The 15,776-nt window shown below is 39.5% G+C and overlaps 1 protein-coding gene across 10 annotated transcripts in view; it reads left to right on the plus strand.

The window, feature by feature from the left end:
• The window catches only part of PPP4R1 (protein phosphatase 4 regulatory subunit 1), a 63,051-nt gene that overhangs the window by 6,068 nt on the left and 41,207 nt on the right, over positions 1-15,776 (plus strand). For 3 of the 10 annotated variants that reach the window (XM_059858111.1, XM_059858050.1, XM_059858058.1), the window contains 2 exons: positions 9,139-9,274; positions 14,120-14,226. In XM_059858111.1, coding sequence (XP_059714094.1) covers positions 9,139-9,274; positions 14,120-14,226 — 243 coding nt within the window. Of the gene's footprint in view, positions 1-9,138; positions 9,275-12,464; positions 12,509-14,119; positions 14,227-15,776 lie in introns of those variants that run through there. The other 7 variants (XM_059858067.1, XM_059858083.1, XM_059858076.1 and 4 more) reach the window with 5 other exon arrangements.

Consider the following 15,776-nt stretch of genomic DNA (forward strand, 5'->3'; position numbering starts at 1 on the left):
ATATTAAAATTCACCTTCCCTTTCCCACAGCTGTACATAGTAATATCAGAAGCTTTTGCTCTGTGGTTTCTTTGTTCCTTCACCACAGAATAAGAATTAGCAGATTTTGTTATGCTGGTAGTTGTTTTGTATAGGCTGCACATTGTGTCACTCTTAGACTTAAATCCAGCTTTGAGTACAGCTAAATTTCCAACATGAGGTTCAGGTGCCCTGTTGCAGTACTGACCTTTTGGTCCCATCAGAGTCTGAGCTGTGGTGAGAGTGCTGAGATAGTTTGAGTTACTGGGTTGGCATTTAAGCCTTGCAAAAAAGTAATAACAGAAATTACTGGCAGACTTTCTGTAGTGATTGGAATCAGTTCTCTGGTGTGACTGAGATTCTGCTCCTTTGGGAATCCAATAACCGTTCCTTAATGCTAATGAAGCACACTTGTTAAGTCCCTTGTTTTCCCTGGAGATTAGGGTTTAATTCTCCCAACACTTCAGTTCATTTCTTTGTCTTTTAGTGTGGTGATTGACCCTCATAGAAACTGGGAGACTCAGGTGGATGGCTGTGTCCCCATGGAATTCTGGTGTTAGTGGTCTCAGGTGGATAATGGTTAGTCTCTCTTTCTCCAGCAACCTCTTAGGATCCTGGAGAAAAGCAGATAATGTGAGGAAAGGATTGATTTGATGTAGGCTAATGAACCTTTCTTGTGCAGCTGCACATTTTTTCTCCATTGCACCTAGTAAAGGATTGAAGAAGAAGTAATTTTCTAGGCTTTCAGCTTTCTGAGGCCACTAGCATCACTTCTGATGTGGGAATGTGCTTTTCACCTGCCAACTTTTATTATCCCATCTCTGGCAGGGATCCTCAGTTAAGGTTGCCAGATTTTTTTTTCCCTTTTTTTTTTTTTTTCCTTGTCTTATGATTTGTCTTCCAGGGCTTTGGATATTCTCCTCCTTCTCCCTTTCTCTCCCACTTGCAGCTAAAAAACAGAGGGAGTGAAAGAGTCATGAAGGAGCTGGAAATGCTCAAAATCCTAGGCTGAAGGTAGTGAAACCTTGGTGCTTGCAGTTATTTCTGACTGCTGACCTGTTGTGGAGCTGGCAGACTGCAGTGTGTTGAAGCTGAAATGCTTTTCTTTCCTGTATGTGCCTTTTGCTGCTAAGGCTTTCCCTCTGTGTGGGCAGGAGGTTTTCATTGCAAGAGTTATAACAGACCTGGATGAGAGGATAGCTTCTGCTTTGAGAGCTGGATGAACAGTTCCCTCTTTGGAAGAGCAAGGCAGGGACAGCTGCCCCTAAAGGTTCCCAGAATATCAGTGCTCCTCTGTCTGCTTTAGAAGGTACAGTATAAGAGAAATAATGTGGCTGTTCCTTGGTTTGAGAGGGATGCTACAATTTTTTCTGGCAGTAGGGTGTTAAAACCCTACTGGGTAGGTTAAAAAAAGTGTCAGAGTATGTTTGTGAAGGGTGCTTGTTTGCAACAGTGGAACAACAGCACTGACAGTTGAGACTACTGGTTTAGTGGGTTTTTCTTGTTGTTTTTAAGGTAAAGAAAATAGAGAGGCGAATAGTAGCATAAATATGGGTTATTCTCTGTACAGTTTCTGGAAAAGCTGAATAGATTAATGTATAAAATGGACATGGTATATGAGTGATATTGCAGGCTGTTGAAACATTTTTCTCTGATAAACAAATCCGCCTAGGGAATTTTTTTTGTGTTGTTGCCATAGTGCCTGAACAGTTCCCAAATATTTGAATGGAGGAGAGACTACCTTTTCCTTCCTCTCTAGCCTACAGGAGGAACAGCTTGATTAGTCTGTAGGGATGCATGCTTGTGCAAGTAATGTAAACATTAAATTACATTGAAATGAACAACCATGAACACCCCAACGATGTTCATACTTTTTCTAAGAGTGAATCCACTGCATTCTGTCCTGCTCAACCTTCTCTCATAGACCAGTTTTAGACTTTATACTGAGCACAGACAGGAAGAGTGTGGAGAGTTGCAACAGGAATTTTTCTGTATGCCCAGGAAACACAGATGTTTATCTCACCTAGGGTTTTGAAAGCTGTCAAACTGTGTCTCAAGAACATTGTCTGGGATTTAAGCAGAGAGGAAAAGTGCAGTTAGAAAGTTGAAAGGGATTTATGTTGCAAAGCATGTTTTAGAGCTTATGGATGCCCCAGTTGTAGAGCTTGCCTTCTCTGCAGTGTTTAGCCCAAGTAAATGTATTTTAGTTACTGCAATGATGCTGTCAAAGTCCCTGCACAGTGGAACAACACTTGGTAGCTGAGGTATTGTAACTCATGGTGTCATATCAAACATTGCAAAGCTTGCACAAGTCTTTGGAGTGTTTGAGCTTCAGCTGCTTGCTTTATGTCTCTCTTCCTTCTAGTTAGTCCAGTGTTGAGGCACATATAGTTTGAACTTCGTGGTTTTGTGTGTACCCAGTTGCGGTAGAATTTGAGCATGGCCCCAATCCCAGTGAATGCTCGTGTCCTATTGTGGTAGGACCATAGAGAATGTGTTGGTTGAAGGTGGAAGTAGGATTTTCCTCCCAGTGCTACAAAATTCTCAGTCAGTCATGAGGTCACTTAAAAATCCCATGTACAGCAGTGCTCTGCAGAGAAAAGGGATACCTTGCTTTGACAGTAATGACCTTGTAGAGGAGAAAAAAGTAACTTAGAGGAGCTTCCTACTTGCAGTAGCTGGCTTTTGCTTCACTCCAACCTCATTCCACAATTCTTAAGTGCATGCAGTTGTTTGAAAGGGGTAGAAGACAGGGACTTAAATAGCAGGGAACTTGAGTGCCTTGGTGATGGGCGTGACATGCTCCCTACAGGAAATAGGCAGACAGAATATAAACTGTTGATTGTTTTAACTGGTAGCTTGGATGTCATTCTCTTTGTTTCAGTTTCCTCTGTAGCAGCGTTTGTTGCAGGTCAAACTGTTAATCAGTAGTAGAAGGTGCATTCAGCTGTTGTGCAAATAAATGACTAGTGAGCAATATGAGATAGAACTATTCCTTTTTTTCGGAGCAAATCAGGATTTTCAGTGCTGCTTGTGTATGCCTGAAAGAAGCGAACTTGTGTGTAGCTCCACCCCTTCTCCTTGCCTAAAGAATTTTGTACTGCCCCTTGTTTGCTCTGAGGCTTGATGAGAAATGCAGCTCCTGTGGCATCTTGATAGCTATCTTTTTGTGAAGGCCTTTGCTAAATAAAAATTTTCTCATGGCCTGTTACGCTTAGACGACTGGGTCTTTGAAATTTGATGTGCTATGCTTGCATTAGTTTTGTGTGCAAGCAGCTGCTGATTTTTTGATTCCTGTGTCTTTCATCTGCTAAGTGCTCCCTGTCCCCAGCCCCCCAAACCAGTACTGAAGCTTTATTTTAAAGAGTTTGCTGTGTCTGTGCTTCTAGCTGTTAGCAAGCTCTGCTATCAAAGTGCTGCATAGGGGTTAATGTGGTAATTGCGTCAGAGCTGCTTTGCATTTCCACCTTTCTTATCTTCTTCCTTGCTCTTTCCTCTCTACTCCTTCTGCCCAACCCCCAAATCCAGTCCCTCCAAACATGGAGTTCAGACAACAAAGTCTGTGCATACAGGTGTGGTAACTTTACATTCATAAGAGGCTCAAGTCTGATAGTGCTCCATGGTTTTGCAGGCTAATTTAGGGGAGAAACCGAAGAAGGATGGTTCTTGTTTCTGCTAATATGGTAGGTGGGCTGGAATCTAACATCACTTGCGGTGATGACTTTTGCCAAGTAGAATCATACATCTTGTGGCTTCTCAGTTGCATTTTCAGTCTCAGACTACAGCAGGAAGAAAACAGAGAAAGTAGTTTTTAAGTGTTTCATGGAAAAAACAGCTCCTGCTTTCTGATGGTGGGTTCTGTGATGACCAGTGAGTGATGCCTGGATGGGGCAGGCAGTATGGTAGAATTCAGCCTGACAAGCACATTTTGTAAAATTTGTGTGATTGCCATTGCAATAGCTGTTGGTTAATGTTACTGAAGCCGTGCAGTAAATATGTGGTAACAAATTAATCTGAAATAATGTACCGAGGCTTTGATCTGTGTTGTCACCACAGAACCAGAGCTGGGACATTGTGCAGTAGGAAAGGGTTAAGAGTAGTGAGTTCAGCTGTAAGCAAATGCAGATGCTTAAGCGTTAGTGCTTTGCTGAGGTGAATTTCTCTTTGCAGCACATCAGGTGCAAAGTGATGTTTCTTACAGAAAGTTACATAGAAATGAATGTGTTTACAATATTGAAGGGCTGAGAATACTACTTGTGTTCTGCAGAAGTCTGAACCTAAGGTGAATTTATTCTCTTGTAGCATGGAGGGCAGTAATTTAGAACAAAACCTGCTGCTGTTATTTTGTGGTCATCAAATGTCTGGGCTCATAAGATTACAATTCTTGCTTTACAGTTAAGCAGAAAAATTACTTGCCTGAACAACAGAACAGAACTCAGTTCTTTCTGCATATGTGCTGTATTACCCTGAATATTCATATGATAACAATTGATGTAGAGTGTAATAAGTAACTTATACTAAAATCGAATAAAAATTTGTCCATTTTAGTAGATAATTCTGCCACATAGTTTTTGCAAAAGATCTTGAGAACTCTTTGGGGATGCAAAAGATAAAATGAGAGACCTCTTAATATTAGCTGGAAATCTTGAATCTTTAAAGATGTTTGTTGTTCAGCTTTCAGAATTGAAAGTTGCTTATTTTTTTAAAATAGACTTCTTGTCACCGAGTTTCTATGCCAAAACAAAGAAGAATATGTTTCTGCCATGGGGCTTATAGGAAATACAGAAGAACACAAATAATACATATAGGCCTCGTTACTGAACAGTCTATGGCAGAGAATTGTTCCTGCATTGTTAAATAAGAAAAAATAGTCGTTAGGTTTTCCAAATGTGATTTTTTGCACCTCTCTGTAAAAGATTCAGCATGAGAGACCTTTGTGAAAGATACTGTGAGGGTGAGATATGTAGTAGAAAAACCAACTCCCTTGAAAATTGGCCTAGAGGCTGTGGTTTTATAGGGGACTGAGTTTTAAATGGACCTCTATTTTGTTGTTGTATGCTCAGCCAAGCTTGGCAGTGGTTGACTAAGCACCCCTAAATTTAGTCTGCCTCAGCAAGATTGCTGTATAGTTCACATTAGTTAATAACTGTGTCATGTTATTGTTGTATCCTTGCCATAAAACAGAGGAGATCTTAAGGGAAACAGGAGAGCTTAAAGCAGGGAATGTTAATATATATTTTCACACAGTACAGTATGGACCAGGTGCAAGATAGATAGACAAGACTGAGCAACTTCTACAAAAAAACACTCAAATGTTTTGGTAGGAAAATGAAGGTACAGAGAGGAGAAGTTACTTGGCTTCTGTGATACAGCAGAAGTTAATGGCAGTCAGACATGGAAGCAAAAGGCAATACCTGTCTTGTTATGTGATGCTTCCTTGTGTTTGGCAGTCATTGTTTAGAGTTTTGAAGAGAAACTTGCAACCTTTGTCTGGATGAATTATGAGTGCATTCATTTTGCTCTGCTTTGGTACTTGAATGTATGGAAATAGAAGCACTGTGGTTGCTTTTGACATCATTGTGCAATTGCTGTTTCTCCTCTCGACACCACTAGTGATTTTGAACTCTTGGGATAGCGTGTTCTTATGGAAACTCCTGTTTTCTCTTGCTCAACTTTTGCATGCTTACGTGTGACCATGTAAGACCAGATTAGAAGGTAGTAAAGGCTCTGCACTAGCAATAGTTTTCAGTGGTGTCTTGTAGTTTATATGCTTTCTGAGGATTTGGTCCAGACTTAGAGCTGTTTGAAAAAGTGGAGAAAAATAAGAAAATTGATCCAGAGTTTTTCTACAGTAGATGAGTAGTCCATGGCCCTGTTACCTGCTCCTCATTCTGAAGCGGGAAGAAATTTATGTGTTCTGCATTTGAATTAGGCAGAATGTGTACTGGTTTTGACCGGTGTGGAGTTTTAATTTCTCTATAATACCTTATCTGGGACAGTGTTTTGGACTTGTGCTGAAACTAGTGTTGATAAATCACTGATGTATTAGTTGCTGTTGAAGACAGGGCTTAAACACTGTCAGGGCCTTTCTGTTCTTCATGATGCGCTCCCAGTGAATAGGCTGGAAATGTGCGAAGAACTGTGAAGAACTTTAACACTGTCCCAGCCAAAACCAGTACGCTTGTGTTGTTTAAGGGTGTGGTTTGCATTTGTAAAATTCACAGAAGGTCCTGTGGTACTTAGTCAAGTGCTCAAAGTTGGATGGAAAGCAGGGTAGGGCTGAAGAGGCAGTAATCAGTTAACAGCCTTTTTGGTCACTGTTTTGGTGTAACAGGAATAGCACAGTGACTTGGTTAATTGAATAATGCAAAGTATGTCCTTTATGCATTTTAAATTCATGTTTGTGGCGAGTTGATGACAAGCATCCGCGTGAGGGACTTTGTTGGAATGGCAGTTCTTTGTTAGAATGGACTGTCTCTTTTGACTTGCACAGATTTTGTAAAAGTGAAAATAAGTATGTAATGTAGCTGTAACAGCACTTTACTAGAGCTGTAATACTTCATGTGCTGATTGATTTCTTTTTACCACCCTTTTCTTCCCTGTATTATAGTTATATTAATCAAGATGCTGTCATTTGAATGATCTCTTCTGTGACTGTGAGCTGAGATGCCGGAATTATTTAAATAATAAGTGTTGTTTGGTAGCAGAGGTACATCAAGCTCAATGTAGTGCTAAGCCTAATTTTACAATTCATAAACTCAGCAGAGCAAAATCCACACAACTTACAGTTTGAACTAGTAGGAGACATCAAACAGATAAATTGTAAGCAGGTGCTCATATTTTTTATCATTGGTATTTACATCTGATATAGAGTGGATTTAGCAGTTGAGTTGACTTAACTGGTTTCGTAAGGCAAAAATTTTAGAAAAATAAATGTAGGGGGTACAAGGAGGAACATGGAAGAAGACTGGGGTTGGAAACAGGGAAATCGAGTGAGTAAAATTGGTGGTGCATGTAACAGTCAGCATTTTATTTTTGGTATTCATGAGTTTGATAGCTAAGTAACTATTGTCAGCAGTATAGTTATTTTTATGTTGGTATTTTGACATAGTTTCCTTAATTTATGTTTTTAAATTTATAGTATGATCAACAGACACTGAAATGGAAAAATAGGACCCTGTCATAGAAGTAATTTCACTGTCTGGTTTGGAGGGGAAGAGGCTGAGGGGTGACTTCATCACTTTCTGTAGATTCCTGAGAATGGGAAGTGGAGAAGGAAGTGATTTAAGTTTTGGTCAGCCCTGAGGTGGTTGGGCAGTTGGACTCGATGATAGTTCAAGATCTCTTCCACTGAAATAATCTAGGTGTGAGATGGCAGAACTAAAAACACAGAAAAATCCCTGCTTTCAGTTGGATTTTGGTTGAATTAAAGGCCTATGAGCCTGTGAAAGGATGTAGCCTGTTCCTTGTTAACTTAACCTGGCATAAAGTCCTGGCCTGCACTATGAGTTCATTTTCACTCGCCTCCCACTTCCTGTGAAAATAAAACAGATTCTTGCAAAAAGCCCAAACTAAAGAACAAAAATTAAACCCAAACAAACCCACAAACCCAAACCAAACACAAGTTCAAACAGTTATGTAAACCTGGAGTTGCTAAAAACTTTCCCTTTGTGTTGCAATAGCTTTTTGCAGCTGATCTTTCTTTTTAGCCTTCCCTTCCTCCCCCTGCAGTTTGTTATTCTATCTTCTACCTTACAAATATCTAACACCACTAATTCCCCTTTTCAGATTGCTCTTCCATTTCCTTTGGCTCCTAGTACACTTTCTTCCTTTCTCCCATCTCTTAGATTGTTCTTACACTCTTGCTCTTTCCCCGTCACTTTTTCATTTGATTTCTGGCAAGAATTTCACGTCCTATCAGCAACTGCAAAATCTGGTCTTTTGTGCGAGGATGGGATCACAGTTGATGTCCATGGATTCCCTATGTAGAAAATGGGAGAACTACTTTGTTTGTAAAAGGGTGCCATTACCTTTGTTTATGTCTAAAAATATAACTCTCCCAGAGCTCAGTGTTTGTGAAGTACAGTAAGGAAGATGTTCAGGCAGTGGTAGCTGTTTATGTATTCCGAGTGTTGAAAATAATGACACGCTATTTGGTAGGCAATTTATATAGCACAGCATAATTGTGTGGAAGGTAGAGGACAACAATATTTTTTGATTTCTTTTATAGAGTTCTTTTAAAAAAAGTTGTTGTAGGACTTGTAGGTCTGCCTTCTGATCTTCTCTATTTGTAAGTTAAGAAAAGGCATTTCAGAGATTTGGATAGACTGAAGAGTAGGGGTAGTGTACTGTTGTGTTGTGTTTTCAGGACTAATGGAGGTGACCTTTCCAACAGGTGGTCTCATTTGCAGCGAGAAGTGTGTGTTTGCTATGGTACTGAGTTTTAGAGCAGTTTTAGCGCATACGGAAACTAAAAAGGTGGTAATTCAAATCTTCATTCTTTAGCAGCTCTGCAGAACAGGGTTGGACTCCTTTCCACTTCTTTGGTTCTATGTTGATAAATGTATGTGAAGTTCCCTGGTGATTTGCTGGTTAATGATTATGCAGTAATTGAAGTGACTTGTGCCCATTTTATTTGGTAGCCAGATCTAGCAATGTGCTCTGATTTTTTTTTTTTTTTTTTTTTTTTTTGACATGCTTAGTTTAGATTTTTCTGGTTTAGAACAGTCTTTGTGGTCTATTAGATCATGTTGTATAAGCTTTGGGCTACCTGCAGCTATCATTTGAGTTTGTGTCTTCAAAAACCTGACTTTATGAGTGGATAAAAGTAATTTGCTTGAGGAAAAATAAAAGGTATAAAAATAGTCAGGAAGTTTAGTGATTAATCTTACTTGGGAACTTCCAGAAAATGACTCAAAATCCATTTATACATCTTCAGTCACACTTGTATAGGAAAGACTTCATGGGAGCTGGGGAAGCTGGTGGGAACAATGTGATGCAGTTACTAAATATGTTGTCAATGGGACCTTGCCTAGACTTCTGTATTTCAGACCAACAACAGACATCATTTTAGTGTCAAACTACTGTGATTATAAGGAATATTTCTGATGTCTCTGATAGTTGGTGTGGATGACTACAGCTCAGAGTCTGATGTGATTATTATACCTTCAGCCCTGGACTTTGTCTCACAAGATGAGATGTTGACGCCTTTGGGAAGATTGGACAAGTACGCTGCAAGTGAGAACATATTTAACAGGTATGCTTTTTAAATGTCTGTCTGGCTAATGGTATGCAAACTATCTGATTCAAATCTGACTGAAGAGAATTTGCATGGAATACAAATAATTTCAAAAAACCCAACACCTTTATGAAACTTCAGTTTCTGTTTGCTCATGCACCTCCTACTTATAGAGAGCAAAATATTAATGATTACAGAAAAACATTAGTTCACCTTTTAAGCAGCTGTAGTAAAGGACTTCTTGAACTTCTTCCTTAACTGGAGAACATAATTTAGTTTTTTTTGCAGATGTTAACATTCCTGTTGGCACAGGACTGTAAGGTGATAGTAAACTCCATCCATAACTGTGTGAAAGTAATTTTAAGAAAATACTTCATGAACAGTCAGGAGAGCATAATGAACAGCCAAGAGATCACCAGGAGAAAGCCAAGAACTTCATTTCAGAATCAATCTCCTCTGTAGTTAACAGCTTGAGTATTGCTATTTCTGGTTATTGAAAGTGAACTTGCCCAGTTAATACTGTGTTCTGCATTTTCCCCTTGTTATTTCTGTAATGAGATGCCACTGAGATGGTTGTTTCATTTAAAAGCACAGGTATTGTAGCATACTTCAGACAGACACTCATCCCACCCCACCCCCTTGCACTCAGATGCTCTGCACTCGAATGGAGAAATTCAAACCCGTAGTTTATTTTAACTGGAACTGTAAACAGTAACATGATCACAGAAATGTATAAAATATGTTAACATTGAGATTTTCTGGTATTTTATTTGAACATGGTTTAGTTTGGGCTTCAAGTAAGCTTTTAATGAAGTGTGTTTGCTTTAAAGTTGAATTCTTAATACAGTAATATGCAGAAGCATAGTCTCTGATTAGCCACCCAATAGGATAGGCTCTATTTTGTTGTTCATGGCCTGGGTTGGGAAAGGATTTAGCCCTGTTCTTAACTTTAGTCACGTGAACTGTACTTAAAATTCCACACTACATGTGTGAGCATACCATTGAATCGAAGCTGAAAATTGCAGAATGGTTTCTCTTGTTATAACCTGCATAAACCTGTATGCACACATAACTTCTGAAATATGCGTCATTTTCAAATTTAGTTTTTTCCTGAAATCCAAATTTGCTGTATTTTGCGGTTTAAGATGAAATGGACGCTTATACTACCAGGAGAGAGTTTTTGCATGTTTTGACTTTTTATGGGGAGGGAGGGAAGAGGAGCTTTCAAGGCTCCAGGTGACAATTATATAATAAAAGCCAGTAGGGAGGAGAACAAACACAGAAACTCAAGTTGTGTATCTTGAATTTTAAGTAACAATGCTGTTCCTAATATCTTACTTGCCTGCCTAAGAAAAAACTGTCTGATTTCTCAGTATGGATTGCATTGGATATGGGCATGTATAAACTGGAAATCCTTTTAATTGCTCTGTCCAGCTTTATGCATCCTGTGCTTTCTTGCAGGGAAAGGTGGTCAGAGTAACTAGTTTTTCCTGACTTTTTTTCCCCTGTGTTTGCTTGTATGGATTATTTTTGCTGGTACAAGCATATTTTTTTATCTTAGCTCTCTTTGTAGGCCTGTTGTGTTATGTAGCATAAGAAAGTACAGGAAATAGCAAATGATAATTACTAGTGGTATAACTGAGTAGCACTTAGATCACAATAAATGATAGTGACTACTGCAGTCAGTTTATGATGATTCAGCATTAGTCAGTCTCAGAATAATAGGAGGGATTTCTGCTAAGCAGAGGAACTGGAGCATTTTATACGAAAAAGATTAATTAAATTACATTTGTTTATTCCTATGTCTTAGTATGGTATCAACACAGCCAATTACTAATGAGTAGTTTAAACGTTTTAAAATACTGTGGTTGAGTTAATAATGTTTCAGTTGTTTCTGTGACCTGGAACCTGCATTTCTGTGGAAGCTTTATATTACACATTCCAAATTCTTGCAACATAATCATTGAATCTGGGTAAATTAGGGTAAGATGTTTTTTTCCCCTTTACTTGGATGAATTTGCTTTCAGTATGGCAGGTTTTAATCTTTAAATTTCATTTTAGATATTACTTCTCTTTGCATTTGGTTTTATTCTCCTTTTCTATCTGGTTAATCATCTACCTGTGCAGCATATTTGCAGTCTGTGATTGTATTGAATGATTAAAGTGAAGGGACTTTTAACGACTGCTGCTAAAATCTAGTCTCCTTTAAGTGGATTCCTTGAGCACTCATGATTTCTCGGCCACTTGTTCTGAGATGGAAATGAATCAGTGTCTGTGTCCTAAAAAATTTGAGGAGATGAGGCTTGGAAATAGGAATGTCTTCTTTTTCAAAATATGTAAGATTTCTGACAGAATTAACTGAAAAAGAGAGAGAGAAGTAGGGGATCTTTTAACAGCTTCCCAAGTGGTGGAAGGTGTTGCTTTATGACAGTTTTTGATGTTGTGGTTTACATTTTTACTGGTTTAGGTGTTGCTCATGAGCACCACAGATGTTGCCTATGAGAATGGAGGGGAACCTGACAAATATTACAATAAATTGTTTGTCTGCAAAATAAGGCAAGTGGGAGTCTGTCTGTGGTGTGGTTATTGAAGAGGCAGCCTTTGGTTCAGATTTGAGAAGCATCTCTAGGATATGCCTTAATAGTCCAACATCACATTGCAGCAAGGGTAGATGTTGAGCAGGAAGCCGAAGCCATCGCCCTGAAACACGCAGTCTTCTTGTGTCTGGTAGCACTGGTGTGCGTACATATATACCAGGGTGATGATTCCTTTTTGCCACTTGCTTTTAAAACCAGTTGCTAGTTACTGGTGCAGTTTGGAGCCCAGCTTTTGTCTCTTTTTGGTTTTTTGTGTTAAAGTCACTTGAGGGTTTTTTTTAATCTTTATTGCCTTGAACTTGCTTCCATTCCTCATTAAGAAGGCTCAGAAGTATAGAGCACTCACCAATAAATCCATTTGCATAGTGAGGCAGTTCCTGAACGCAGATCCTTCATTTCATAAGCCTATGAGGAATTATTGCTGCTTTTTCTCTTCAGACCAAAGCACATCTTGGCAGTAGTGCTGTTTACTGTGGTTCCTTACTTGCTGAGTCTCAGTGGGTTAGTTGACTTGTCTCTCACTTTCCAAGACTGCATTAAATATGTAGGAGACACGTGTCCACACAGGCTGGTTTATGAAATTGCTTCATCTGTTCCTCTTCTCTTTTCAGAGGTGTCCAGCCCTTTAAAAAGACCAAGTCAACTCTGCTTCTAGGTTAGTGTGTCATGCAGTCTGTTTCCCTCTGTTAGGATTTTTATGGCTGAATTTTAACTGCGTATCAAGATCTCTGCTAGGAGGTGTACTTCTGTCTAGTTGAAAAGAGTGAGGGAGAAGAAATTCATTAAAGGCAAATCGTTTCTTCAGTTTGTTTTTTTTGAAGATTTTATACATCTGTATGTCAAAACAGTTTAATTTAAAATAGTTCTGCAACTGGCCAATGTGCAGTATTTAAATTACTGATTTTCAGTTGGAGAAAATGTTCTTAGCTTTGGAAATTCATGGAAACCTCCTGCCTTTCTCTGATTGTGTGGAATTGTGAAATTTTTGAGCTTCCCTTATGCACTAGGAATGTAACCATCTGTTCTCTTGTAAGATGTTGACCACTGCTCACATTCACTGCTTGTAGTGAACACAATAAAGTTTAGGTATGCCTCTGCTCTTGTCTACAGCACTGCTGTTTGTCAACAGTGCTTCTACCTAGGCTACATCCTAGGAGTGTTTCTGTCCTTCAGTTCTGGAAATACCTGGCACTTGACACTTGCTCCTTCAGTGTTTTGTCGAGTTGCTCCAGGGCATTAGCAGATCTACTAGTGTCTTGGACACTGTTCCTTGGCCCATTCCCATTCCATTATCCAGGGATAATTCTGCTAGATCTCTGAACTGACATGTAACCCACGTAATCCAGTAGAGTAAGAAAAGAGTTATGCCGTTGCAGGTTGTTTTTGAGGAGATAGTCCTGAATGCTGTTGGGAATGTGTGGCAATCAACCTATCTAGGTACCTGATGGGTATGACTTTGTAGCATAGGCTGTGACAGAACCTTGGAGGACAAAATCCCAAATCTGACCATATCTCATCACTCATAAATTAATCCATAGAAAATTTTCTTGTGTATTTGAAGTAGTAACTGAGTTGGTTATGACTTATTTCATATTTTCTTAATGTTTCTGCTTTGCTTAATGTATGTCTCAGGTACACATGGGTTGGGTAGTACATGTTATTTCCACAGTATGTACCCACCACTCACAGTATATACCCATAGCATTTGAGTGGAGTTTGACTTTTAAGTGTCAACCACCACTGGTTTAAATGTCAGCTATAACACCATTGGTATGAAAATCTTTGGCTTGAGTTTTCTCATGCCAATCTTTGGCATGCTTTTGTGAAATAAATTCAGAGTTATATTTAAAAACATTTTAATGATACTAGTGTTACTTTGCTTTGTATAGAACAAGTTAAGGACTTCATAGATGAGGATGGATGGAAGGCTGATTCTGTCTTCCTAACATTCAGCTCCTGTTTGCCCACTTAGCAGATGATTACTATTTCTGGTCTTGGTGGCTGGTTTCTCTTATGCTTGTAAATGAAAGGGATACTTTTTATGTTGTATTTAAAGCTTGCAATTCTTTAAGGTTATGCCAGGTATTAGAAGTAAGAATTCCCAAAGCAGGACTAACTAAACTTACTATAATTTATAAATAAAATTTTAAGTGAATGTATATAAAATTCTATTTGGTGTAAGAAACTTCTGTGATTCACTACTTTTTGATTTAGCTGTATTTCTGGACACAAATAATGCTGATTTTTAATCTTTCTTGTAAACTAGGCAAATGGTGGCTCGAAGTTTGCTGGACACTTTGAAGGAAGTCAGTGATGATGAGAGAGATTGTATTGCTGTGTTGGAGAGAATCAGCAGATTAGCTGATGATTCAGGTAGGTAGCATTAAACATTTTACAGGGTTGATGTGGGAAAATCAGAGGTGCTAAACCTGTGTTTAGCATGGGAGCAGTATGTTCTTTCTCCAATATTCTAACTAGGCTTCTGCAAATTCAATAAAATAGTGTAAAATTCAATTTTTCTTAATCATCCCCCAAAGATGACCTTTTTCCTTACTACTTTCATCAACAGATTTACACCCCTTCAAAATGTAGGAATGCAGCTTTCCAACAGTACATTTTTTTTGTAACTTTAATTATTTACTTTTGCTACTCAAAAGATCTACATGATTATTTTAGATTTGTAGATCAAGATTAGTTTCTTGCCTTGAAAATAAACTTGGAAATCACACACCATCTGTGTGACACTCTCATAAGTTTTGATAGAATTTAAATGCTGAAGTTGTTCCTTTGCACCTTTTTGGGCAACCAGGTGTGCAGGTAAGAGAAGCAGCAAGAATTGGTAAAGGTGCCAAATATAGAATCAGAGAATGGTTTGGGTTGGAAGGGACCTACTATGGTCAGGGACATCTTCCACAAAACCAGGTTGTTCAAAGCCCCGTCCAACCTGATCTTGAACACTTCCAGGGATGAGACACCCACAGCTTTTGGGTAACCTGTTCCTGTGCCTCACCAGTCTCATAGTGAAGACTTTCTGCTACCTGCCTTCTTTCAGTTTGAAGCCATTACTGCTTATCAAGTCACTACATGGCTTTGCAAAAAGTCCCTCTCCAGCTCTCTTTCAGGCCTCCTTAGGTACTGGAAGGCTGCAATAAGGTCTCCCAAGAGCCTTCTCTTCTCCAGGCTGAACAGCCCCAGCTCTATCAGCCTTCTCTCATAGGACAGATTCTCTGTCTCTCTGATCAGTTTCAATACCCTCCGCTGGATACAGCAGTCCATATGGGGTCTCACCGGAGCAGAGGAGCAGAATCCCCTTCCTTGCCCTGCTGGCCGATGCTGCTTTTGATGCAGTTCAGGATGTCTTTGGCATTCTGGGCTGCAAATTGCAAGGTCATGTTGAGCTTCTCATCAACCAACACCTCCTGAGAGCTGCTCTGAATCCATTCTCTACTAACCCTGCACTGGTACCAAGGTTTGTCCTAACCCAGGTGCAGGACCTTGTTCTTGACCGTGTTGAAATTCATGAGGTTCACATGGGCCCACTCCTCAGGTACATGAAGGTCCCTGCAGCTGCTGGGACCCTTTCCTCCAGCATGTCAATCCCACCACGGAGCTTGGTGTAGTGGGCACACTTGCTGAGGATGCTCTCCATCGCACTGTCCATGTCACCCATGAGGATGTTGAACCGTGCTGGTCCCAGTATTGACCCCTAAGGAGCTCCAGATGTCACTGGTCTCCCCATGGATATCAAGCTGTTGACCACAACTGTTTGAGTGCAACCATCTAGCCAGCTGTTTAGCCACTGAGTGACCATCTCTCAAATCTATGTCGCTCTGATTTAAAAACCAGGACTTAAAGAGATAGTGTCAAATGTTTTGCACGAGTCCAGGTACATGAAGTCAATTGCTCTTCCCTTATCCACCAAC

The sequence above is a fragment of the Haemorhous mexicanus genome, chromosome 1, assembly GCF_027477595.1.
Source record: "Haemorhous mexicanus isolate bHaeMex1 chromosome 1, bHaeMex1.pri, whole genome shotgun sequence".
Taxonomy (NCBI): domain Eukaryota; kingdom Metazoa; phylum Chordata; class Aves; order Passeriformes; family Fringillidae; genus Haemorhous; species Haemorhous mexicanus.